This window comes from Gadus chalcogrammus, chromosome 9 (assembly GCF_026213295.1).
Source record: "Gadus chalcogrammus isolate NIFS_2021 chromosome 9, NIFS_Gcha_1.0, whole genome shotgun sequence".
NCBI classification, from domain to species: domain Eukaryota; kingdom Metazoa; phylum Chordata; class Actinopteri; order Gadiformes; family Gadidae; genus Gadus; species Gadus chalcogrammus.
Window position 1 is genome coordinate 17,335,701 of NC_079420.1, and position 27,604 is coordinate 17,363,304.

Below are 27,604 nucleotides of genomic sequence, written 5' to 3' on the forward strand. Positions count from 1 at the left end.
AAATTCGTTAATTTCTCCACATGAAGTCAGAGAAGAGACATGAGAAACTCATCACTTCATCAGCAATCATAATACTCTGGCCGTCAGGGATAATTGCATTTAGGCTTTTGATAATATTAAAACTTCAGATAGTGCCTATCACAAGTGAACCAACCTATTGTATACAGCCTCATCAACAAGACATTACCGGCAACGAAGAAGGCTTTGGGCTACTTAATGATACCCTGCTCCAAAACTGTAAAAATTAATGAATTTTTAGTAGTTTGGTTTACTATTTCCTCGAGTACTCCAACTCGAATACACATTGCCATTCGAGTTAGTTGAGTTGAGGCAACTAGTGCTGGTTTCAGCACTAGTTGCCTCAACTCATGGTCTAAACATTGGACAGATTATCCAATGGCACACAATCCTTACCCTGCGTCTTGGGATAGGACAGCGGATGTCTGGCTGGTCTCCAAAGTTCTGTAGGTGATGTAGTTTTCAGAGCAGATCAGAACGCCACTGGGACCATCCGCACCACCAGGCACTAGACAAGAAAGAAAACGTTAGTTTGGTTTGATATTGAAGACAGTTCTTTTTGTGTGCAACAAGCTTAGGGCTTTTAATTGAAACTCCAACAAAGAATGTCTTCCTTGTTCTTTCAGGCAAGTAATATTTTTAACTGCTTGTTACACGTCACATTTATTCACAAACGTTTAAAATTTGGGTATGATAATCACAACGGCCTATTCTGCTTCAGAAAGCACAGTAGATTGGGTTAAGGGATGTATTTTCAGTCAAGGTGACTGCAGCTAATGTCTTGCAAAGTATATCAGAATTTCTCATAATTGGGAGGCTGTTTTTGATGTCATTTGATTAAATACTCGTAATGCATGCATCTAAGCTAATGGGGCGTTGCTGTGCTGCCTCCAGGAGCAAGGCTAACCCCGCGAGCGTTGTGCAGGTTCAATCAGGCATCGGATGTTACTTTGTTCCGTTTCAAAAATGAAAAACCGCTTACCAGTAATGAGGAAGTTCCCGTGCTCCTCCAGGGCTTCGCTGTACTTGCGGACCACATGGTTCAGACCGAGGTCCAGTTCATAAAAGGTCAGAGTCTGCTGGGTATTGGCTGCTGCCTCTCCAGTAGGGTCGTTGTCAGCTTCCTGAGAGAAGGATATGAGAACCGTTAGGGTCGTTGGCTGACTACCATAACGGAGGATTTTCCTATCCAAATAAATACAGCAATTATCTTTTGAGTATTTAAGAGAACTTAAATATTAAGACTGTTGCCTTCACCCTTACTGTAGCATGTTTTATGGTCTTGAAACAAGAAGAAGCAATGTGCTACAGAGACTACAAGAAGTTACCTCAAGCATCTGAAGGAGCCAACAAAGGAAACGGACACATCAACTGAAAGGACTGGACGGAACATTAAGTGGCTAGGTCACAAAAATCTCCATTATAACATTAAAATATTTGAAGTAGACCAGCACTCTTTGAAAAGATACACTGAAAAAGTGTACACATCCACGCACACAGGAAAGTCAGAATGAAGCTGTGATCAGAGAAAATAATTATTCTCTCCAAGTGCAAGTCAGAGAAGAGACATGAGAAACTCATCACTTCATCAGCTCATTTCTTTCTTCCTGTTCGTCAAATAATAATTGTGATACATCTCTGGTTATATCAGTTGTCACCAGAGTCCAACGTGATATATTAAATTTGCTGACAATAACTTGCCTGACACAGAATAAAGTATACATTAATATGCACTACTTTTTATAAAAGAAGAGTTAAGAATCAATGGTTTTAGCCTCACCTCATAGTCCATCTCCAGGCAGGCAAACATGGGGTTCTCAAAGCCCACGTCCACCCCCACCACATGGTAGACCAACGTGTTGGCCTTGTGGGCCTCCAGAGGGGAGGAGATGGTCAACCTGGCCGCCGCGTCTCTGTTCAGAATGTACACCAGCTTCTGTTTTTCAATTGCACCTGGGGAAGAAGGGAGTGGGAGTAGAATAATACGATTAACACACGGGTACGCCATTACCGCAGAGAATCCTTTCTACAGGAAAAGGTAACTACACGCACACATTGCAGTTTTTCTTGCGTTTCATGCGGCTGGCCGAATGCAAAAGTACAAGTTGCAAAAGCTCAGCAAGCTACATTGCATAGTTAAATTAAGCACCGCTAAAAACAACTGTTATTAGTTGTATGGGCTGGCGCTCACAATACTGCAGACTAAAGCCCATTATTAATATTAAATATGTACCTAGAAACGGTACGGTATAATCAGTATTATGCATTGCCAATGCCACCATCCGCATGCGTTTGTTCAACATTCTGTCTACTAGACAATATTCTACAAATTACCCTTTCCAAGTAATTAATATTGGGCACAAAAATATATAATATTAAACCTCTCGACGGTATTAATATAATCACTAGCTAGGTGGTCCATGGCGATGGAGAGCATTGAATAACGACTAACATTGTACGATCCAATTACATTGAATGCGTTTGCGAATTTTCCACAGGATGATAAAATGATTACAAATCATTGAGTTTAATGGTTCTGCGAAAAGGCGACAATTTCAATTTTGTATAAACAAATAAATCAGTTTAACCAATCACATTGCAGTATCTTTGTCAACAAGTGGAACGCCCTGTAACCTATGACTTACCAATCATGACAGCTCTGCCTTTGGGGTCCACAGCCAGGAACTGACCGGGTACAATGCGTCTGCAACCACTCTTGCCAAAAGTCTCCTGGTGGATCTTCTCAAACATGTTTTTTGAGGAATGGTATTCCAGGATGACGATCCGACCACTGTCACTACCTACCACAATGTAGTCTGAAATGCAAATACAATCCTGTGTTATAAGGTGTCTGCTGTCTGATTATGATTACTGACAAATTTGGGTAAAAAAAAAAAAAGAAGTTAAGAAAATAAATACGATGAGTATTTCAAACAACATGACTTCATGTATTATAACACGAGAAAGAAAAAAATCGTAAATTACAGATATTGATCTGGACAACATGTCTCATGCCAGTGTAACATACCTTTGGTTCCTCCAGTGAGTCTGAAGGCCATCAAGGACCTCACGATTCCGAACACTTCCATCGTAAGCAGGGTGTGGACTTTCCCTGTGTTGGCATCAGGCCGCAGCAGTTCAAGAATTTTCCCGCGAGAAACGACAATCTCCTGCATTTTGGTGCCTATAGGAGCAAAAAACATCACACTCAGTTACCAACTGCACTAACATTAATTCAATAGGGACATACTATGAAAGTTTCAAAAAGCTACCAGATACAAAGGGTCACAGTTTGAATCGACAGCAAGCATTCAACACTTGATAGAGCAAACAGGAAGTCCAATCATCATATCCATTTTGTTATAAATCTGAAAAGGGATCAAAAGGTAATCGTAGCATGCATTTTGCTGCTGTCCACCCGATTTCCCCTTGAGTGATTAATAAAGTATTATGTTATCAACGGCTACTTATCTTTAGCTTATGTGTTAACATTTGGTCAGATATAGCCTGACTTGATTGATATACGTAGTTTGATTAGGCTCAAACATTGCTCCACAGTTTGAACTGAGTATACTCCGCTTGTATTCAAAGTTGTATTACGCAGTGACCAATGCCATAACTCTTTTGGAATTGGAAGCTAAGTATTTTGGAAGCAAATATTATGTCTACCAATATATCAATGACACTTATCTCTCATGAAAAACATATTTCTATGTAAACAGCAGGCTGCGTTCAATTCACAACTCATAATAGAAAACAAACACAGAATGTATGAAACGCAGGCCAAAGTAAGGGGCGACAAAAACATCAACAGCCCAGCTATACCCCTTATATACCTGAGAAGTTGCCATGGATGGCATGCGAGATGCCAGTGGCACGCTGCAAAGTGATGTTGTACAGAAACATGGCTGCCTACGAGAAGGTATCCAAAGTAGGTCTTCAGGAGCTGGCCACAGCCCTCACTTAACAGGTCCAAACTAGAGATGCAAACAGAAGGACACGACAAAATGAAATCAGCATTGAGAAGATATATGGTTCTGTGTTTGTATAGTTATTGGGGATTTGATAATCTTGTTTTCCAACGTTGCATAACTAAGTCACTTTGGCTCGATTGTGTAATTATGCAATGTTGGGATATGTGTCGTTGAATATTAGAGCATCATGAAAAAACAAAATACAGTTCACTAACTGAGTTTTTGCTGTATGATGCCGTAGAATACATGTGTGATATGTTCATCTCGGATGCAAACTATTTCCCCATTAAGTAACCGCTAAAAACTAGTTTGAATATTGCGTCTGAATATTGACGTGAACTTGCCCGATTTCCGTAACAAATTTGCTATCTCAAAATACTTAAGCGTATAGAAACCGCAGTTTAATAACTGAGCCATTTTAAAGTCATAATGATATTGTTTAGGATAAACCCCATATCTTGTTAAATAGCTCGATATTGGGCTAGCTAGGTCCATTCATACAAAGCGACCCATCCAAAATAGATACATCTGTAACTACAAATATATTCAAATCTATGGGAAATAATCAACGCATAATACATCCCATGCATAGTGGATACCGTGAGTATAAATAATATAAACTTTTTACCGTTGCCAATGAAAGGATGACTTAGATTTCAAGTTGATTAGAAATCATTCCCAATAATAACAAGTAGGCCTACGACAAATTAAACGAATGGCGGCCGTTTCGGGGTCCTTCGTCAACAATAACGTCGTCATACACTAATAGAGTGGCCAGCACTCGCCTGATGGATATTCTATAAATGTGTGTGACCGTCATATGTAAACTCTCCTGTAGATGGCAGCATTATTTACCGCTCTCAAAATGCTTTTGAAGTGTAGACTTTGCTGGCCATACGTTTTAAGGTTGTGTATTGCAAGAATCTTTTTACATTTGAACATTTGAAAATGGTGGTATAAATTGTAAGAATCACGTTACGTATTTACTCCATAGCTAGTTGACAACCCACTCTTATATTAAATGTAAACTGGTTGTGTGTCTAATATATCATTTTGAGGAAGGTAAATTACTATTTATTTATTAGGCTTAGGCAAGGATTTTTATTTATATTTTCTGCAGGGCTTATGGTGTATGTTTGCGCGTGTGTGCGTGTTTTTCGTTTTGTTTTGTTTTGTTTATTGTATGTTGGGTATGGACACACCTGCTGCTCCTCCACATCTGAAATTCCTAACGGAAAAATAAAGTAATTTTAATTTTAATTGAATTGGATTGAAAGAATTAAAGTTAGGACTATATTGTTGAATAGGCCAATTGGTCTGTAGTTGTGAAATGTCCTTGTATATATTTGATGAATTATAATCTTATTTGTTTCCACATAATGAAGGCTTAAAAGGGATAAAAGGGAGAGTACAAACCATCTCTCATATTTCTATAAACTTATTTGTGATTATAGTCAATGTCTGTTTTTTTGTTTTATTGTATTTGGTTCAGTAATATTGCAACCATTAATAGCGTTTCGATGTAACACTAAACGATCAATTGTTTAATTACAAGCTTGACTAAAAGGCAGGCTGTCAACTTCCGGACTACAAAAATAACACCACACTGTATATTCTCTGATGGGGTCGAATTGCTCATGACCAACGAGGACGATCCTTTCAGCGGAGACACCAACACCGCTTCACGACCTGCCGTGTAGGGGGGTCTGGGGGGGACGAAATCTTTTGTCAAATAAAACAGCTGGCAATCCGTCTTTTTTATTTTTGCAACCAAGAAAGCTTCTACAGCTTTGCGGTTTCGTGGCCTCTCCTCATCTGGAATCGTCTTTACACACACTGGCACTGCACCGGGACGGACGTGGATTTGTTTCTAATGGACCCTGCGCCTGTATCTCCTTTGTCGTTCTGACCGGTCTCTCACTCGCCTTCGGGGAGAGTATAAATACAGTATAAAGACTTTGGGATCACACAGAGGCAAGTGCATGAACCAGTAGACGCGTCTTGAACCCGATGACGCTTTCCTGAACCGTTAACGCCTGGAGCACGTCTGTACACTGTTACACGTCCGTTACACGCCGCACGTCTGAGGCAGACACACTGCCGGCCACGGTGGAAACAGCCTAAGATCCTTTTAACGAGGTGAGTTTATTTTTTTAATTTTACATTTTCCTTTTATGTGGTTGCACTGGGTTGTTGCTATGATAATTAGGTTCACTATTGGACATTTCGTGGCATAATAGGAGGAATCGAGGGCATCGTTATGTCTCTGGCAGTTTGTAGACCATCTCCTCAGCCAGCTATAGAGGCTGTGGTGGACACAATAACTTGACGTTATCTCCCCCTGCTGCTTATCGTCTCATAGTCCGTTCTTTCTTGTATTTTCTCCCCATCGTCGCACGTATCTGCCGGTTTCACAGATTCTTGTTTATTTCCCCGTCCCACCTACTTAGTTCCTCTGCACCCTAATTTCCGTTTCGTATTATCCCCTCACCCACTTTCCCCCTCTTCTGTTCACCCCGTTACCCCTCCCTCGTCCTTCTTCCTGCCAGTGTTGCTAAGATACGGCTTCAGCCACAGCCCATTGAAGCATAGTTTTAGGGGAAAGTACCTTAACAAAAGCTTAAGATAGAGCGAGATTACTTATTCAAATTAGCCTACTTTAAGACTGATGTGGCGCTCTTATTTTTGCATAACCTCTATGAATATATTTTAATATTTCTTCATACAACAATATTGGGCAAATTTGAAATCTATCAGTGGTGGAAATAGGCATCTCCTGTGCTCACTCTTCATGTGTTGATCCATGTGCCATGATTGTTCTCTTTGTGATGAATCGTTAGAAAGTGGCAGTAGTAGGCCGTAGAGACTGCACACAAACACAGCCTCGTATAGAGCTGAGAGCAGCAACGCACAAAGCAGTGGGGGGTGGGAGCTCCAGAATAGCGTCTCTTATCATCATGAGACATGAAATGTAGGCCAACATAAATCGTCCAAGTAGCGGCGCATAATCAGCTTCGAACCCGAAACTAACTGTAAGCAAGCACACTGTTACACTTGTGACTGAATCCAACTGCATTTCCCATGACTTGTGTATTCACTCTGGGTGAGAAGTACCGTTGTAAAAAAGAGCGAATAACCTCACCAAGATAGCAACCTGACGCAGGCCACAGGTGGATCCAACTAACACATGGTTTATGTTAGTCCACTCAGTCATATTGAACTCTTCTAGAGGGGTTACTGTCAACTATCCATTATGCCCAAACCATCTAGTTTTTATTTAAATTAAGATAAAGCAGAACTAAACCAAACTTTATGAAATAATTGTATCAAGCTAAAACTATAATCAGACAGAAATACTAATTGCATCGAAGATTTAAAGCCAAGTTAAGAAAACAAATATACCTCACTTTGAAGAGACTTACTGCAAGGAAAATAGCAATGTCCATGAACTAGACATTGACCAAACATTAACTGGCCCATCACTTGACATTATAGAGAATGGAATGCATCGATTATGAAGAGGGAAAGAATACCATTTCCAGCACAGTACGTTTCCCAAGTATGTGTTTGAACTGGTCGAGGTCCAAGGAAAACCAGAGTCCTGGTCGAGGTCCAAGGAAAAGCAGAGTCCTGGGGCTTTGCTGGGAGTGCTGAGCAGAACTTGAACCCAGTGAACACAGGGAAATATCGGTAACAGGAGAATGCAAAGGAAAGACAAATGACAAATCAAGTCAAGTTAGAGTCAAGTTAGAACAAGGTAAAGAGTCAAGTTAGAACAAGATAAAACGGAATATTGTCATTCTGTAATGGTTTGTTTTGCAGTGGGCTACAACGTCAGAAAGGATTTTTAGAGCTTCAATCATTGACGCCAGATCGCGCGTTGACAATTAAGTCCAGAGGCATACAGTCGTGCAAGACCGTTTTAGAGGGGAAACATTTGAGAAATTCAGTTTTAGGTTTTCTGTGACTGTGTAAACGGCACAGATGGCGAACTCACACATATCACTGCATCACCTGTATGTGCAATTCAAGGTCTCTGGGAAAATCTGTAATGCCTGTGTAATGCCCTGTTATACTGTTACACAGCATTGTCTTTATACTCTTGACAATAAAGTTGAATTCTAATCTAAAGTAGTTGTAGGTCTTCATTATTATACAAAAGGAATGGCCTCCAGGCAATTCAAGTGTGATGTAAACCCCCAAAGGCTCCCTCTGATTGCATCACATCTTCAAACTGTTTCACAATACTGACACAAATTTTTCTACAAACCTAAAAACGAATCAGATTTTTCCGGATTACTTGAGAGGAATTATTTGTGTTCTATCTTTCCATGGCTACTGGCCATAGCTTCTGTCTAAGCCTGCATCCAAAATACCAAAACAGACAAGCAGTTTTGAACCCATTTGTATTGAGCCCAAAACGTGAAACTTACATGACATGTTAAACACAGAGATAACATTAATGAATGACAATCCAATATTTGAGCAGTTTTCGGGAAACCATCCTAACCATGATACCAATTGAAATTGACTGGTAATCTTCTCTAATGGCAATATGATGACTGAATACTAAAACACCAGGGTGATTAAAATTCAGAACATGAAACACTTGACCGCTCAGCACAAATGGCTTACTTCTAACTTCCTTGTTAAGGAGGCTGGGGGCATTCAGCAAAGACAAATAAGCAATGGTAGTCAATGATATCTGACCAGGCCTTTTGTGTAGGAATTGTCTGGTGTAAGTCTCTCTCTCTCTCTCTCTCTCTCTCTCTCTCTCTCTCTCTCTCTCTCTCTCTCTCTCTCTCTCTCTCTCTCTCTCTCTCTCTCTCTCTCTCTCTCTCTCTCTCTCAATTGTGATTTAGGTAAGCTCTAGCCTATTCAGTATTGTATTTGAATAAGATGTGTAGTTTATACTCATGCATTTAAATTATATCTAGAATAATTAATTCGGTTTATATTCACTCAATTTGATTGCAGTATATGTGCATCAATTTTGAGGAAAACCAACACACCCTTAATTCCAAACTTAAAGTAGGTTCATCCTTAACCTTGGTAACAAACAGGGTTTTGTTTGGATCTACATCTCAAAAGTGCATCCTTTCTTTTGGATCTTGATTCTCTTTCGTTTTTAAGGCCTTTCATCTGTGCTTTGATACAGGCTGGGCTGCTGTCTATCAGGCATTCATTTCTATTCCCCAACACCCCCCCCCCCCCAGCCCTCTGTGAAGTATTTGAAGGCACTCATGGGAGAAACTGAAGGAGACCTTTAGTGTTTTTTTTTTTAGGTCTAGTTAATCAATGTCCTGTCCAGACCAGAAGACCAGAGATTAAGGGCTTTTAAAAACCGAACAAGACTTGAATGAGATATGCATTTAATACGTTTTCCTTCCTTGATTGATCTAGCATGCCACACAAAACATTGTCCCTGCCTTTCACTAGAGAAAAACAAACCACTTTCCGACCATGGCTAGGTTCACAACTAATAGGGAGAGAAACTCAGCTTTTTTTCTTCCATAGTGGTGCATTGCTTGTTTCAACAAAATATACTCTGTTTCTCTTGATATGTGTGTTTTGTCTCTTCCACATGTAAGCAAAAAGAAAAAAGCATCTGTTAAGCTCAGCCAGCAAGAAATAATTTATTCTGTGATTATGTCTATTTTTCCTCCCCCAAAGAACATGATGGTATGTCCTTGTACTTGATGACCCTATACTCTGAACATTACGTGTTGGCTCTCTGCTGGTTTGTTGAGGTGTCACGTTTTAAATTCCTACAAGGCTCCTGCTCTACTGTCATCCCAGCTACTCAGGTTAATGCCTGGAAAATTTGCAGACTCACACACATTTGGATCTGCAAGGATGATTACATCCTGATACGAACCTAAGACCGATAGCAAAATAAAAACTGATTTCCTCTTACTTAGCTATTGGTAAAAGAGCCATATTGGGGCCGCCATTCGCTTCAATAGTTATAATTTGCAGAGGCCAGAACCTAGCTGCTGCGTTAGACACAGCTGAGGGGACAGAATGCATAGCACTGTGTCCTGTATTGAGTGCATACAGATAAGTCAATAGCAAAGCAATTTAATCTCTGTTTTTTGTGTCCCAAAGTTTATTTTATGTTCAGTGGTATGTACTATGCTTAGGCAAAAGCCTTAGCTTTAAAATGCTGCTCAGCACTTTTCCTAATTTGATTGGCTAGGCCTTCAATCTGGAAGACATGGGGGCAAGGGGGGGGGGGGGGGGGGGGGATTTGGCACGGGACTATATCTGTCCATTTTCTAGCCCAAACATCCCCTAGTGCCCCTTTTAATGCGCTTAAAAGCTGAACGATTAAATGTGTACTATGGTCGTCTTTATAGGAACATGTTCTAGTCCTTGAATGTACTCTTCACTCTTTACTTTACAAGCACTTGTCATCCGACCTTGAATATCCCTAAAACGTACAGACAGTGCCGTGTGGGATAGAGATCAAAATGGTGCAGCACGGAAGTCAGAGTCTTCCTGGGTAAAGGGCAGAGAGGTAAAATGGAGAGCAGCTGTGACAGATGCTGGCTGGACTCCTGAGGGGCAGGAGAAGGGGGTGGAGGTGGTGTCATCCCATCGAGTAATGGAGACCTAAATGTGCACTAATGACAGGGATGACGGAGAGAGCGGGACGGACGGGGCTTCACTGATCTTTGAGAGTGCAATCTGTGTGGACGAAGTGTTTGTGAAGAGGAGAGAGCTTTTAAACATTGTGTAGAATAACCTTGGGACTTAACCCTGCCATTGAATGACATTGGGAGTAAATGCAGCCACATAGCTGCCATTTAACGACTGATATAGAGTGGTTTGAAAGGTTGTTTGTTTCAAATGGTTTGTTTGACATGGGGGCAGTATGATGGAGCATATCAATAGCCTTTTGGACATGTTGCCAACCAGCTAGAGAACAATGACGGAGGTGCAGTTGTACTTGTGGGACAGCCATTCAATCATTCCCCTGCATCAGGCCTTATCAGCCGCAAGGTAATTAAAAATATGGATTTTATCAAAGGTCCACAACTACACATCAAATAAATGAATGGATGGATGGAGTTAACTTTTTGTCAGTTATGTGTTTATTTTAATGTTTCCAGCGGAAAAAATACATTGTCGGTAAAGAAAAAAGAGCTTTGCCAGGCACTGACACTGTGTAATAGTATAATCAAGGCCTGCTTGATTACACAGCGGAATAAAGTGAGGATTTGAGAAACACACATATTCCCTTAATTCCCCTGAGGGGTTTCCATGACAACGTAACATTTTCAGCACAGACCAGGGCTGCTTCGTTTCAGTTGATAAAACTACTTGAATTAACATTTCAAGCAACCTGTTACTTGCTTTATGCTTGCCTTGTTTGGCAAGGAGAAAACATTTTAGTTCAGATTTCCCCTTCCCGTCCCCTTGTTATGAAGACAGGTTGTCGATTATGGGTTCTAGGATGCTATACCATACATCATGAATGCTTATTTAAAAAGGATTATGGTTAAAATGGCTAAGGGTTGGGAACTTTTCTAAATATCCCATGTAGTCATTCTTCAAAATGGCACCTTGATAGCCACATTCAAGGGCACAGCTGTAATTTTTCCCATGCAGGTAAATTATATCCTTCTTAACAAAACTGTAAGGGGTGTGAGGGAAAAGGGAGGTTTACTTTGGGACCTGTCGGCACCGGTAAATATGAAGAATGACATTGTGCCATCGGCCAAGGCTGACGCGTGGTCTGGAAGAGATTGGAGATATAGGAAAGGTTTGAATGATGTGTGAAGAATGTGTTAACCTGTCATGGCTGGGGACACGCAAACAACAGCAACGGCAGTGATGTGAGAAGATAGAGAAACTCTGCAATCTGCAAGGGACGAAAGAAAAGGGAACAATTTTATTCTGCTTCTTTATTGTTATGGATAATGGAGGCAGAGTTAACATACAGTCTCCTACCCTTTGCTGACTCCCTCAAGAAGAACCTTTTATTCATTACCCAATTCAAACCCAACTGTAATTCCTGCTTATTTTGGCTGTTAAATTCAGCCAAACCTGATATTTAGTGCCTAATATTTGTAATTAATTAGGAGGAGTTGTGCACCTATTAACTTAACACTTGGTCGACTAGTCTATAAACAGGAACATTTTTCAAACCGTGGCGAGATCGTAATTAATGGCAATTCTTAACTGACAAAAGGCGATTTAAACAAAGGCTGACTGAAAGCAAGCTAGCTGACAAAGACTCGTCAGTCACCACCAAAATGCTGATTGATCTGTTTTTTTTACCTTAAAGCCATTACCACTAATTGCATCTTTTGTTATGGCACTTGCTGTAACATAAAAAAAAAAGTGAAAGTGAAAGAGAACGGTTTAGACGGCGCCCGTTGCAAATACATTTCAAACACTCTTCTGCTAATCCAGTAATGAAAAGTCGATGGAAGAAGCAAATCGTTAAAGAAACACGGCATTTTAAAGCCAAAGTAGTCAGCCAGCTTTTATGAAAATGTGGTAATGCATTTGTTACAAAGATTAGTCTAGCTCTCTGAAAAAATATATGGTTGGCTGTTTGTAAGGGCTATGAATAGCCCAGCCAATGGGCTAGGCTCAGCGAACTGGGAGACAAATCTATCTAACCTAAAAACACAACAGAATTCAGACAACTCTACAAGCGGTGAGAAATATTTTAGGATTAGTTTAGATGTAGTGCTGTATAGTGCTATGCGCTGGCTGTTGAGTTACAGTTTTCCAGACAAGCTCCCGATTTTTAAATCCCCACAGAAACCCAAGTGCTCAATGGAAACTTACCATAAGAGCAGAGGCCCAACGGGATCCATGAGGTCAACATGGGGATACCGTGTATCAATGATCAACATGATAGAGTGAAATGGTTCCAAAACAAACCAGAACACTGGATTCAAAGTAAACTTTCCAAATGTTGTGAAATCTCTATGTTCAGAACGGAGAACTGCTCCAGTCAGTCCTCTTTGTATCAGCTGGACAGCTCAGGTGTACCCAGTTCACCGGACAAGGTGGAAAAACAAACCCTCTTAGACATAAGATCTTAAATATCCCCCTTATTGATTGAACTGTGTTGTGTTGGGTATCTATTTTCCCATGTTGGGGCTTCTTACCCAGAATTACAGAAACAGAGGATGTGCACAGCAATCGCTGCATAATATCTTCATAACACAGCGCGTCATAAAAACAGCACTGAGTGGTCGCACTAGGGCTTCTGCTGGAGTCAGTCGAGCCACCAAAGGTGACTGTTAATATCGGCTTGGTGTGGAATTTCCTTCGGGAGGCTTGGGTGAATGCATGCCAGCAGAGCACTGAAGCTAACCTGCCTCATCTGTCACTTGCTTCACCTCCGCCTCATGCCAGCAGGTACTGTTTGACTGTTTTTTTTGCCTTAGAAAGTGGACTCTCTTTAATAATCCACAGACGTATGTGTGTGGGGGGGGGGTGCGTGTGCGTATCTGCATGCATCTAGCTTAGTTAATCAATTGATGCCTTAATCAGAGATGATTAGAGACACGTGCCGGTCATGTTTTCTACTGTACATTTATAACAACATTGTAGGCAGACCAAAGAATCCTGTTTGTGCCATGTGACCCCTTGTTGATCTCACACGAAGACACATGCATTCAATCAACGGATGACAGTAGCTTAAAGTGTAAAAAAAGAAAAGAAGCAGAGGTTATGCTGTTGCCTTGACGACATCGAGTCACAGCTGCCTGCTGCTATGGCAATGTATCAAAAAGAGGAGAGAGGAAAATAATCGCTCATTTCGGGGCGGCTTTTTTGTGTGTGTGTGTGTGTGTGTGTGTGTGTGTGTGTGCACAGCAAGGGAGGACCACAAAAGCTTGCTCAGTACTTTCTTTTGCAGCAGCAGCAAGACTTTCAAACCTGTTGCCCTTCCCTCTCTGCAAGGAACCATTTGTTTCTAAATGCAACCCTGCTTACACAACATACAACATTACAATGAGGGGAATGCTTAATACGACCAACCGCCAAGCTCGGGGAACGTAAAGGAGGTGGAAGATAGAAGCAAGAATATGTGGGTTGCATGAATTTCCGGCAGGGGGTTAGCGTGGGCTATCCATTAGACAAAACGGCACAGAAAAAAAAAGAAAGAAAAGAGAGGGGGAGTGGTTGAATACAAAAAGACAGGGAAAGCCTGATTGAAATGGTAAAAGGAATTAGAAGAGGTTGACTGCTCTGCATAACATTGAGCCACAGGAGCCCTATATATTTGGAGATGATGAAGATGGGGGTGGTGGGGCACTAGGACAAGGAATATGCATCGTGAGATTAAAGCGGTATTTGGTGAGCTGGAGGGATTGCTGTGTGGTCGCAAAGGAGTAAGCCACGCTCTCCATTTTCTTTCTTGTCTTGTCCCTGCAGGTCTCTCGAGGAACCGGATCCCGGTCTTCGTCAGTCTGATGTTCCTGAAAGAGGCACGCAAAGATCAAGCAACCCCCTCTACAACACACAAACACACACACAACACACACACACACACACACACACACCACACACACACACCACACACACTGTATTCCAGGGCTCCACAGGTGAATAACCGTGCTGTTTTCTTCAAATGCTAGATAGCAAAACAGTACCTAATATAAACACACGCACACAAACACACACACTTGCGTGCACATGAACAAAATTAAACCATCACAACTGGCAAGCTGAATGGGTCGATAAGGTAAAACCTGAACCAATATCTGCACCCCCACACACACACACACACACACACACACACACACACACACACACACACACACACACACACACACACACACACCACACACACACCACACACACACACACACGGCGCAGGAGGACAGATGCTTCCTTGTCTCGTCCTCTGACACTCTATTCTGAGCCAGCTGGAGAGAAGATGGGATTGGGGGTTGATGGGTTCCATCTTCTTTGCTTCTTTCCCTGCCATACTCGTTCTCCCCAAGGCTGTGGGTTCCCCGTCGGGCTGTCTGTCCTCGCCGGCTAAGCCCTCATCCTACAAACAATACATATCCTTGTCAATCCCTGTGTAATACTGTGTAATTGCTTGGCTGAAGTGGGAGTTGTTTACCCTTTTCCGGTGACGCAACCAGCCCCCTACCCGCTAATCACTAAACCCTGTGTCACTGAACTACATGGTGTACATGTAGTAACAGAGTGGGTGGAGATACGATTTTGTTGTTTGATATTTTTGTCCAGGACTGAGGAGACTATGCGACTGAAGAGCCTTAAATAGGTCTGTGAGACTCGTGGGTGGGCGACCCTCCCTATAGGGTAAGGCATACTTAACCCACACCCTGATCCCAGGCCAAGGGAGCCAGACACGCGGAGAGAGGGATATACCTCGATACAGGAGTAGAGGACAGAAGGAAGACAAACAAAAGGCAGAACTGTGGAAAGATAAAGAGAGAGAGAGAGGTATGCAGGGAGCACAGAGAAGTGTTTGTGTTTGAGGCAGTGTTTGACTGACGAGAAAGAAAGCAGCCGACGGAAGAAAAGAAAAAGAGAAATGAAACTAAGAAACGGTAAAAGAAGCGCAGAGGGGGAGGAATTAGTATCGCTGAAGGATGACTAGTGACGCCATGGAACACCTTTAGGGCTGGAACAACTCCCTACTCCTCCCTCCCTCTCACCCGGTCTGCTGGCTTTCTCTGCTTGACTGCTACAGTGCAACAAAGAGCGCGAGAGAGAGAGAGAGCGCGTTCAGCGGAGGTAGTCTCGGCAGCCAGTCGGATGGCAGTGGCTCTGAGTAAGGACTACATACGTCGTCGAGAAGGATTCCACCAGAGGTCTGGCGTCGCTCCCGACGCACTGACAGACGGAATAAGATCAGCCGCCAGAGACTCGGCTTCAGGACTCCCACAGAGCGGCTGGGAAAGATAAGGACAAAACTACAACCCAAGCAGCGAAAAAACTAACGCAAAAAGACTCCTCTGATCCTCCCGGAGGGGGTTGAGGCGGAGTGAACGTGAGAAAAAAAAAGTGTTACTTCTGTGCATGGGATGACCAAAGAGCTCCTCCACGCAGAGAGAGACAGAGAGAGAGAGAGACCAAGAGAGATACAGGTTTGGAGCGTTGACAGAGAGAGGGAATCATAGAGCCAGAGCGTGTGCGCGTGGCAGCGCAGCGGGAGAACACAGGGCTTGAGCGGGAGACGTGTACGGCGTCCCCGTCACTGCGTTTGCCCCAGCTCGGCAGGTAGCTGGAGGCAGAGGAGGACGGGGGAGGTGGGGGGGGGGGGGTGGGGAGGGCGCTTGTCAGGGCAAAGGAAGCCAAACAAGGCGGAGGTGGGGGGAAAAGCTGTGCCCAGTCATCCCAGCCCCGCCGAACACGGCTGGGTGGTTGTTAAGCCCGGGCAGCCGGGGGGAAAGAGGCGGGGAAGAGGCAGGGGTGGGCACGGTGGCAGGCCAAGGGGTGGGGGCATGGCCGTGGGGGGGCCGCGTCCCGTCCGCCACGCTGCAGCGGGACAGACGCCCGGGCTGGGCCGCATGGAGTCCCTGGGGCGGGGGGCTGACCAGAGGAGCCCCCTGGCTGTCGGAGCTCAGGCCCTGGGCGGGTGGAGGTGGTGGAGGCAAGGGGGGGGGGGAGGTAACTTAGGCCCGGATGGAGGCCTGGAGAAGGGGAGCGAGAGAGGAGGAGGAGGGGGAGGGGGGGGCGTGAGGTGCTCCAGGAGAGCGTGCGTCCTGCTGAGCTCGCTGGCCGTGGTCTTCCTCACCTCGCTCTTCTTCTCCGTGTCGCTGCGCGGCGCCGTGGGCTTCAACTACCTGGAGGCGCCCGGCTGGGAGGAGTCCCGGCGGGTGAAGCTGGTGCCTAGCTACGCCGGCGCCCGGCGCCCGGCGCTGCCCGCCGACAGTGCCGGCGGCGGTGTCGTCGGCCCCCCCAAGCAGAGGACGTGCGCCTGCCCGCGCTGCGTGGGCGACCCGGGGTCTCCGACTGGTTCGATGAGAACTACGAGCCGGACATCGCCCCGGTGTGGACCAAGGACAACATCGAGCTGCCCTCCGATGTGTACTACTGGTGGGTGGTAAGTCACTGCAGCACTACGTACCTTACGTCATGGGAGGGCTGTGTGGATATGAATGGGGTGGCCTGCGCTATTGGGAGTTTCTGTTTGTGTTTTGTGATGGAGGAAGCTGTGTGTGTGCGTGTGTGTGTGTGTGTGTGTGTGTGTACCTATGTTTACATATACTGTACACTTTCTCCAGCACATTCAACCTAACATCGAAGAAATTCAAAAAAATGTCTTTCCAGTTTTATTTTTGTGCATGCGCGTCTATGTTTGCCCTTCTGTCTGTCTGGATCTGTTTGTGTGTGTACGTGTGGGTGTGTGGGTGTCTGCTCACCCCATTCCTAATTTTTCTCTGCTCCTTCCTCGTTTTGCTCTTTTTATGTATCATTGTGGAGCCAACTAGATTCTTGGAGAGAAAGAGAGACAGAGAGACAGAGACAAACAGACAGACAGACAGAAAGACAGAGAGAAAGGGAGCGAGAGAGAGAGAGAGAGAGAGAGAGAGAGAGAGAGAGAGAGAGAGAGAGAGAGAGAGAGAGAGAGAGAGAGAGAGAGAGAGAGAGAGAGCAAGACGTACTCCAAGCACTTACTTAAATTATTCTTGGTAAAACAGTATGTGGGGGTGTAGGCGGGTACGTGCTTGCACTTATATTTGAATGTGACTGCTCAAATTGCTTTTCACACGTTGACCCACTGGTGTTTAACACAACGCTCAAGGACACCTCGGCAGCGTGAGCCCGGAGGAGGTGGGGGATTGAGCGAGCAGACGTCCTATAGCTGGACATCTGCTCCGACTCTTTATAAAGGGAGGGAGGCGGGCGGGGCTGGTAGACCGAGATGTGAGACTGGAAAAAAATGTAAAAGACTGGAGAGACGGAATGAAGAAAACATGCGCAGGGACCTTAAGAGGAACAGATGATGACAGATTTTGGGAATCATGAAGCGGAGCGGGTGGAAAGTAATGAAAAAGGGTCAAACGTGGCAGAGATGAGAGCTAGGGAACAGATTGGACAGAGGATGAATTAAAGGAGAGAAGCAGGCTTGAGGGGACGGTTGTAAACAGAGAGAAAGGAGGAGGGATGGGCGAGGGAATACAGCCCTGGAGACAGATGACTAGTTTAAAGGCCATGATTTACGGCATTAAACATACTGCTCTCTTAGGAGTGCTTTTATCTCAGATCAAACCAATATCTTCCCCCAGCTTCCCTTTAAAACCACATCTCCCTTCCTTTAGAGAATTTTGTTGCCGTCAGTTAAAAAATGAGGCTATAACCCCTTGTAGAGTAAATGCCGACTCTGCAGTAGCCTTGAGTGAACGGTTATATAACTATCAACTGTTCGGCTCGGCTCCACTGCTTTCTACCTATTTATCCAGATGGTCCAACATGTTCTTCATGAAAAGTTTCAACAGGCTGGTTCTGCTGGCGGAAGAACATTCTGCGCTCGGGGCTCAGCATTTCGATGATCTGAACCTGATCATGAATGAAAATAATGAAGCACTGAGCAAAATGTTCTCTAGCTGTGTGCATAAAAGGTGCGCACACCCGGTTAAGCATTAGTTATTCTGGTGGCTGTGGGGAAATAATCCAGCGGAACTGAACTGCGTGTGCCGGTTGATTCCCGCATGTACGCAGGCAGTCTTCTTCAAATAAACACTTTCCTACGTGTTCTGGCGGGGGCTCAAATAGAACAGAGATTAGGGAGAGCATAGTGTGGATAGGACAAAAAATCTAGGAAAATTAAAATGAAACAAGGCCAAAAGCTTTGGGATTATCATATGCTTGAAACTGTCAACACAAACGCTTACACATTTGGTTGCCTTGCGTCGTTGTGTACACATCAGTAGGCACAGACAGGGTCGAGCCCTTACCACGGGTCCATCCTAACTTGGTCATTTTTTTCCATATATATATAGATTGTGTATTTATACACAGTGTCGGAGACATGTCTCAGTCGCTGCTGCTGTTGCTGCATTAAACATGCGTCCCCACACAGCAACCACAGAGACTATACCTACAGTAGATAGAGCTGCAATATATACATTCCACACCCACACAAATTAACGTTGACGAGCGTGCATCAACCAGATGATAAAATATCAATTATTTGTGGAGAGACAACCCCATATTGGATTTATAATGGAGGGAAAGCATCCTTATTCCATATGGAAACACATGTATCCATTGTTGTTTGATTGAGTGGAGCAGTGCTGTGTGGCAGATTTCCATGACAATGTCGCTGTGTGAATCATCATGTGGGTGACGATTGGAATGAGGTCGCTCAGTACTGGAAAAAACAGACTTGAAAAAAATTGAAGGGAAAATGGAAGGGAAGTACGACGGGAAATAAGTATCAGTCCTAGGCATGGTGAGGCCACATAGACATTAAAGATGTGTTCAGATATTGAATACCATGCATGACGTCACATTTAAGAGGATAGACCAATGGCTAAACCAACCAAGCTGAACATAAACACTTCAGAAGCAAACTCCTTATGAGAGGGAAGCTAATAGTTAATGCAGATGAAAAACCGAATGTCTTATTGAGCTTAGAGAATGGAATGTTAAACCTGTACCCTAAAGTGCTTGTGCGCAGAAGGAAGAGCAAAGTATTTTAACCTTAACAGCGTGTGACGCAGCCACAACATCTTTTACCCTCCCTGCCTCTCTCATTTTATTAATCTTAAAACCTCTCATCTTATTCTGTTCTTGTTCTTTTCCTTGTGAAAGCTGGGGGTCTTAATGGAGGTGATCTTTTTATATTTAGCTCTATTGATAGGGGTCTGAATAAGCCTTTCAGGGAATATAATACTTGGCTTGCAGTGATTTCTGCCAGATGGGAAGAAAGCAAAGTAACATAATGTTCAGATTTCAAAAGCAAAAGCAAGTTCCAACACGATGATCAAATCATGACGGGATAATCAGATGTTAAAGATAATAAAAAAGATAAGTAAGATTGGCTGGCATATAGTGGGTTGTTTTCATTTTAGTTTCTACATCTGTTTGGCCTTTTGGGAATTTAATACGATTTTTTAAGTGGAGTATAAAGTTTATTGCATTTGTTTCCCTTTTTTATGCCCACCGTTACTAGTTCCACATCCTGTTTGTGCTCTATGTCCATCTGACCCCTCTGTTGGTTTAGGGTTAGGGCCTATGTGGGACCAGCCACTCACATGGCCTTTCCTCAGCCATAACAAACACATGTGGTCATGAAACCCATTGAACATTGAACCTTGCTTGTTTGTGTCTTTTTCTAGATGCTCCAGCCCCAGTTCAAGCCCCACAGTATCCACCAGGTGCTACTGAGGTTGTTCCAGGTAATGTATATTACTCCAGTGCCTCTCTCTTTAATTCAATGACTTAACTGGAATCCGCCCGCAATCAATGCCTTGACACACTCACGCCCTCGGTCAGTTTGATTCAAACAAAGCAGTGTGCCGGCTCATTCATTAATATCTTTGAAACGATGGCAATATTTTCCTTTGTCTGGCAGTTCTTGATAAAGCAGTGTCAGGCTATTTACTGCAGAGACCGAGGATTAAATGTCTCGAATGGCTAGGCGAGATGAAGTTTCTGAAGAAAGGAGCATAATTATTATTCACATCTGCACTCATGGTGCCACTCTAGTAAAATTCATTCTCTCATGCCGACTTTACAGACTGTCTGGCAGTATGTTAATGCGAGCCAAATAGTTTTACAAAACCGTGAGTGCTTATACTTCTAGCATGAGTGGCCCCAGTGGGAGTTAAACCCCGGGCAGTGTGAGTGCCGGCCTCTACCAGTTGAGTTGGTTAGTAATAGCCTACAATAACAATGAACACAGCTGCTGTAGTAATCGTTGGGTCATCACAGTGTTCTTGCCCTGATGGCCGTGACCTCCCAAGGACATGTGCTCTGAACGCCTGGTCCTCCCCCTAGTGCCGGCTTAATGGAGTGACAAGTGTCCTCCAGGGTCAACCTCACTCACAGGGCCGTAATTGCGGTGATAAAGTGGCGAACCTGATTGGCTGCGGTCATTTGGTTTGTCGGATCATTGGCCTTCAAATCCATACGGGGTTGAAGTCGAATTGAACCCAGAAGCAAGTCATTATCCTCTCAAGAAGGAACGCCTGGAACGGGATCCACTCAACCCAGAACCCAATCTCTATCCTCTCAAGAAGGAACGCCTGAAACGGGATCCACTCAACCCAAAACCCAGTCATTATCCTCTCAAGAAGGAACGCCTGGAACGGGATCCACTCAACCCAGAACCCAGTCATTATCCTCTCAGGAAGGAACGCCTGGAACGGGATCCGCTCTAGGACTCTGAGTGGCGAGACATACACTCAAGCATGTTTCAGAGGGAGCGATATTAGTTTCAGTGACATTGGTTTTAGCAGCAAGAGCAAAGAAAGAGGGACGGACTTCTGATAGAGGGATATCTGTATCTGTTTCATGAATATTAGCCAATTCTTCGTCAAGAAACCATCCAGTCAAACTCAAACCCCACAACTGTTGTTCCACTGGTCGTGTTCCCATTATTCTCTCTGATTCCTGTCCGTCTCTGAGCCCAGCGTCTAACGGGGGTGGGCGGGCCCGTCCCCTGCAGGTGATCCCGGGACACTCTCCGTACTCCTGGTGGGACCAGCAGCGCTGCCTGCGCTGCGCCGTGGTGGGGAACTCTGGGAACCTCCGCGGGGCCGCGTACGGCGCCGCCATCGACGGACACAACCACATCATGAGGTGAGGCGGGGGCCGGGGGGCGGAGCCACAGAGGGGGGGTGCAAGGGGGGAGGGGGGGAGTGGAGCCGGGGCCATGCTCAGACAATGGGGGGCAGTAGCTCAAGCAAAGAAGGAGGACCCCCCCCCCATTAATATGATCTTATACATTTATTATATTATTATTATATTTCGTAGCAGTAGTCAAACCTGCAACACTAAATTATGATTGTATATAAATATAGATATGAAAATGAGCCAAGGATGCCAGAGGGCCACTGTAGCCACGCCCCCGTGCAGTCTGGGTGGAATTATGTGTGCAGATATATTACTGACTAACACTACTGTCTGCCTGAACATATGCTGCCGAAATTGCCGTTTCCGCATGACTCACTAATGGCACAGTGTCTCATAAATGTAAAAATAATTTCTGGATGAAAGCAGTTAACTGCTGTTTCAAACACAGTTGTCATGCTTCTAAGAAGCTGTACTTCATATTTGAGTGTGTTCAGCCGTTGTCACTGCAATTGTTTACGGTTGAGGTGTGTCACAATGTGGACACAACAGAGTGTTCATAGAGCCTGTTGACCTATATTGACTTTGGCCCGTGTTCGAGTGGAGGAGAGAGCAAGAAGGTTGCAATGTGGACAGTGAATTATAGATAAATTCACCTGAAAGCGTGTGTTAAGGTCCATATTAGATGGACAGACACAGACACACAGTCAAACACAGATGCACAGTGAACACAGACACAGACGCTAACAACAGTCATCCATGGTGTAATCAAACACAATTGTCATGCTTCTAAGAAGCTGTACTCGTTTAGATCGTTTAGATCAATGGATATTCTGATAATGTATTCATTGATGCATTTATTTTCATTCATTCACTCATTATCTATTTATTTTGGGTTTCATTCACCATTGTTGTTGATCCAATAAGGAAGTCATTGTTGGCATGGACAATGGACGTTATGTTCATGCAGCTCAACCAGAGAATGTGTGTGTGTGTGTGTGTGTGTGTGTGTGTGTGTGTGTGTGTGTGTGTGTTGTGTGTGTGTGTGTGTGTGTGTGTGTGTGTGTGTGTGTGTGTGTGTGTGTGTGTGTGTGTCTGTGTCTGTGTCTGTGTGCTTACAATCAAGCATGCCTACATTCAGCCCACAGCTATCGGGAGTCTGCAATCGACACATGTTATGCTCTGTGGTATAATCAAGAAGCTCTTGTCGTAACGCGTACGATGTCCAATTATGCGAGGCGCACATCATGTTCATTGAGGATTTCGCACATGAAGTATCAACAGTTAAAGGCACATGGAATGATCTATATAATTTGCAAAAGCCATGCAATTACTTAACTATAGACCAGCTATGGAAACCAATTGCTTTCCCTACTCCCTGTGTCCCAAGTCACACATCTGCAGTGTTTTCCCCTTTTCCACCGACAAATAATCTGTTCGAAATTCATCAAACGAAGAATTAGCACACTAATCAAATGAGTTTCCCCTTTTCGGGGGGAAGGGAAACACCATAATAAAGGGTTGATGTGGGGGATGGTGTTGTTGTGGGAATTAAAAATAAGATAACCACCCCCATCGTTGGTTCCAAGTTGACGGCATGTTATTCAAAGGGGGAATGAGGGAGATGAACGGGGAAAACAACTGAGGGATGAGGAGCAACAGATAGAGAGTACTGTGCTAATTAGGAGAGCAGGCAGCCATGGGCCCTAACAACTACGTGCATATTTGTGTTCCGTTAGCATTCACTGGCATCACCATCTATACAACTCTTTGAAAAGCGATGGTATTCAGTACACCAGCTTACCATGCCACTAAGTGGGATTCCAGAAGTCATTATTGTTGGAAGAACAATAAAAATAGGGCATATTTTTGCGGGCGCTTCTCATGTTACTTAAGGACATTTGTTGGAACCGTGTTCTATCTGCTCCTTACCAAGGTGGTTTACTCGTTAGTTACTCCACATGCTGGGCCATCATGACAACACGCTAGCTCAATGTTTAGTCTGCGTTCCACTCTAAAAATAAGTATGCTCGACGGAAATATGTAACGTCATGTTCTTTTCACGCCCTCTACACCACTACACCCCATGGCCATACTGGATACACGTGCCATGCTATTTAATTTAGACCTATTTCCACAACGATTCTACAAGATCCTTCTTCCGTCTGTCCGTCCCTCAGAATAAACCTGGCTCCCACCGTGGGCTACGAGGAGGACGCGGGAAGCCGGACCACCCACCACTTCATGTACCCCGAGAGTGCCAAGAACCTGGCCGCCAACGTCAGCTTCGTCCTGGTCCCCTTCAAGACCCTGGACCTGCTCTGGATCACCAGCGCCCTCTCCACAGGCCACATACGATTGTGAGGGGACGATGCAGAAAACACACACACATAGACACACACACACACACGTACATGCATGCAGACGCACGCATGAAGACAAACACACCCACAGCCTCACACACACACTGGAACATGCAGACACACACACGCACAGACTTGCATACACACGCGTGCAGACACACAAACTCACACACATAGACATAAAGACGCACACACTCATAGACATGCTCATAGACACACTGATATGCAGACACACACACACACACACACACAATACACACACATCTACACACAGACATGGTGTCACAAAAACAGACATGCAGACACACACACAGATAGACATTCAGACACAAACCCATGCAGACACATACTCTCACTGACATGAGGCTCACACACACATTGGCATGGCGATGTGGCCATCGCCATGCCAAACTCCCAGATCCTTAACGTTTATATGAACGCATACTGTGCAAACAAGAGCAGAAGCCTCACAGCACTGAACAAAATGCACAACGATGGCTGCACACAATAGATCTGCCATGTGGCACAACACTGAATGCACTCAAGCACTTGGAACAGGATCACAGTAAATTAATGTAGAGCAAGGACCCAGAATGAGACAAAGGGAGCATGTTGCTGCTGATGCACACAAGACAATACACAGGTACTGGCCTGGTTCTGTTCCGTCTCTAGTTATGAGCCTGCAGGAATCACAGGACTGGAATAGTCTGGCATATAATATCATATTAACAACTACAGAATCCATCATGAATACAATAACCCACTGTCCAATCCCCATCTTAATCATCAGTCTTCCCTTCCTCTCTCTCCCTACTTTGCCGTTTCTCTTTTCTTATATTTTTATCCCTTTCTCGCTGTCTTTCTTGCCGGCTCCCAGTACGTATGCTCCAGTCAAGCAGTTCCTCAGAGTGGACAAAGACAAGGTATGTGACATCAATGTTTAACGTCATCACTATTGCTATACACACACACACACACACACACACACACACACACACAGAAACCAAAACCTGCCCATATGGCTACATACATATACGTACATTCATCCTAATATCTCAGCATCACACTCACAACACTTTGGATTATGAGGGATCACCGCTTGCCTTTAATCATCCTCTGCTCTTATTTTAATCCATGAAATATTAATAAACCCCAAACTTAATCCCAACAACTCAAGGATGTCTGGGGAGCATCTCTTATTGGGCCAACATGGCACATTGTGAATGTTTTTAATAAAGCCCATTGAATATTTTCACATAAACTCAGCATCGCTTTTGGATTGAAATGCAAAAAGGAAAGCGCAGGAGGATCTTTAGCCGTCCTCCCCCCCTTCCCTTCTCCCCTCCTCCCCCTCTCCCCTCCTCCCTCCTCCCCCTCCTCCCCCTCTCCCTCCTCCCTCCCCCTCCCTCTCTCCCCTCCCCCCCCCCTCCTCCCCCTCTCCCCCCCCTCCCCCCTCCTCCCCCTCTCCCTCCTCCCCCTCCTCCCCCTCTCCCTCCTCCCCTCTCCCTCCTCTCCCTCCTCCCCTCTCCCTCCTCCCCCTCTCCCTCCTCCCCTCCTCCCCTCTCCTCCTCCCTCCTCTCCCTCCTCTCCCTCCTCCCCCTCCCCCTCCTCCCCTCCTCCCCCTCCTCCCCCCCTCCCCTTTCCCTGCTCAACACTTAATCCCTGAGGATCTGACGCATTCCCCCCGGTGTGGTCCCTGTCTGCCCCTCAGGTGCAGATCTTCAACCCGGCCTTCTTTAAGTACATCCACGACCGCTGGACCAAACACCACGGCCGCTACCCGTCCACCGGCCTGCTGGTGCTCTTCTTCGCCCTGCACGTCTGTGACGAGGTCAGCAGCCTTCACTCTTATTCTCACCCACTGTCTCACCTTCCTCTCTCTGCTCAATGAGGTCAATCTGAAATCCCTTACCCATCCCTTACCCCCCCGCCTCCAGGTGAACGTGTTTGGCTTCGGGGCCGACAGTCGCGGTAACTGGCACCACTACTGGGAGCAGAACCGCTACTCTGGGGAGTTCCGCAAGACGGGGGTTCACGACGCCGACTACGAAGCGCAGATCATCCAGCGGCTGGCCAAGACTGGCAAGATAACAGTTTACCCCGGGAAGTAGAGGAGGAGGCACCGGACACGTGGTTATCGGTGGCCGCACAACCCAAAACAGCGGGGGGGGGGTCGTGAACGTATCTCCTAACCCACAGAATGTGGTGGGAGTGTGAACTACCAGTGAGTCACCGGGTTTAAAATCGGAAGTTGGAACTTCTCAACAACTATTCGGGGCTTTGGACTAATCCCCACTAATAGTTGAACAAGTTGTTTATGCCAAAGGACAAAGGGAAAGTGGTTTCAGGAATTATTACAAAACACAGTGAGTGTCCTGACTCCAGAGGAACCAGCGAGTTTGGACTTCCTGCCCCCTGGTGGGGTCATTTTACCACATGAATCACACCAAGAACGGCACCATCAGTCGGCTCTTTCAGAGGAAACACCGCGGAAGAATTGAAAGTGAGAAGGACCCAAGCGATGTGCAAGTGAGGACCCACTGTTTGCTGCAGAGCCAATACCGTGGTACTTGCGTCTTGGCCCTGCCTCACCCTCACTTGTATTTAAGGCCTCCCTCAGAGACGTCTTAAATGGGCACAGGTTGGCTGTGGGACTGTGGAAGCAACCACAACCCAAACCCTTTGATGTACGACAGATTGGGGACCTCGTGGAGCTCGCCGACGAACAGACTTTTAATTTAGGCCTGATGAGCAGCTGTGCCCTGCCCATCACAATCTAATCATCTGGGGGGGGGGGGGGGGGGACGACGACACATCACACTGTCCATTATGGGGAGCCTGCTCAGTTTGAGCTCCAGGACGGATGTTTGTGGACACACTGTTTTGGGTTCAGTGTGTCCGGGTGTTCAATGGCTCTGGTTACCACTAACCCGCACACAATTTTAAGACTCTTAGTGAGTTATATCTGTGGTGCATCTTTTTGAGTGTACTGATGACATTATGTTTATTCTGGGACTTTGTTGTTGTTTAGACAGACACACACACACACACACACACACACAACACACACACACAGACACAGACACAGACACACACACACACACACACACACACACACACACACACACACACACACACACACACACACACACACAAACAAACTGATTATCTGTATTCCTCTCTGGCGAGTTTCTGTGAGGGATTTGTCTTTAAGTTGTAGAAGGTGCTGCTTAAGATAAGATACAGCAGACCCACGGCTCTGTAGAGTGAGTCTCTCTTTCTCTGTTTCTTTATTTTGTTGTCTGCCTTCCACCTCCAACACACATTGAACTGAGCTGGTCAGGGGGGCCATCTATCGCCTTACACTCTGCCTCTTGACCCTGTTCTCATTGTAAAACTGCATTAGAGTTAGTTTCTTTATGTTCTTGTTAGCCATGGGCCAATGGATTACCTTCTTCATTCATATATTTTCCCCTTTCTTTCCTTCAAAGCTTAGTC

General features: G+C 44.9%; 2 protein-coding genes and 1 non-coding gene across 3 annotated transcripts in view; 1 reads left to right on the forward strand and 2 right to left on the reverse strand.

Annotated features, from left to right (window-relative positions):
- LOC130388658 (splicing factor 3B subunit 3-like) overlaps positions 1-4,757 on the reverse strand; it is a 39,609-nt gene extending 34,852 nt beyond the window's left edge. The window contains 8 exon segments of the mRNA XM_056598102.1: positions 415-464; positions 467-526; positions 1,001-1,142; positions 1,799-1,971; positions 2,664-2,834; positions 3,047-3,202; positions 3,855-3,995; positions 4,621-4,757. Of these exon segments, the coding sequence (XP_056454077.1) occupies positions 415-464; positions 467-526; positions 1,001-1,142; positions 1,799-1,971; positions 2,664-2,834; positions 3,047-3,202; positions 3,855-3,924 (822 nt within the window). The 5' untranslated portion in view covers positions 3,925-3,995; positions 4,621-4,757.
- Positions 1,532-1,613, reverse strand: LOC130389921 (small nucleolar RNA SNORD111). The gene has a single exon (XR_008896699.1). It is a non-coding gene; the product is annotated as a small nucleolar RNA SNORD111 (small nucleolar RNA).
- An 11,687-nt stretch (positions 4,758-16,444) lies between the features above and the next one.
- LOC130389195 (CMP-N-acetylneuraminate-beta-galactosamide-alpha-2,3-sialyltransferase 2-like) lies at positions 16,445-26,901 on the forward strand. The gene is given in 8 exon segments (XM_056598869.1): positions 16,445-16,940; positions 16,943-17,046; positions 20,288-20,347; positions 21,619-21,752; positions 23,924-24,103; positions 24,984-25,029; positions 25,818-25,937; positions 26,044-26,901. Coding segments are annotated over 8 exon segments (1,314 nt in total). The 3' UTR covers positions 26,218-26,901.
- The last annotated feature ends 703 nt before the right edge of the window (positions 26,902-27,604 follow it).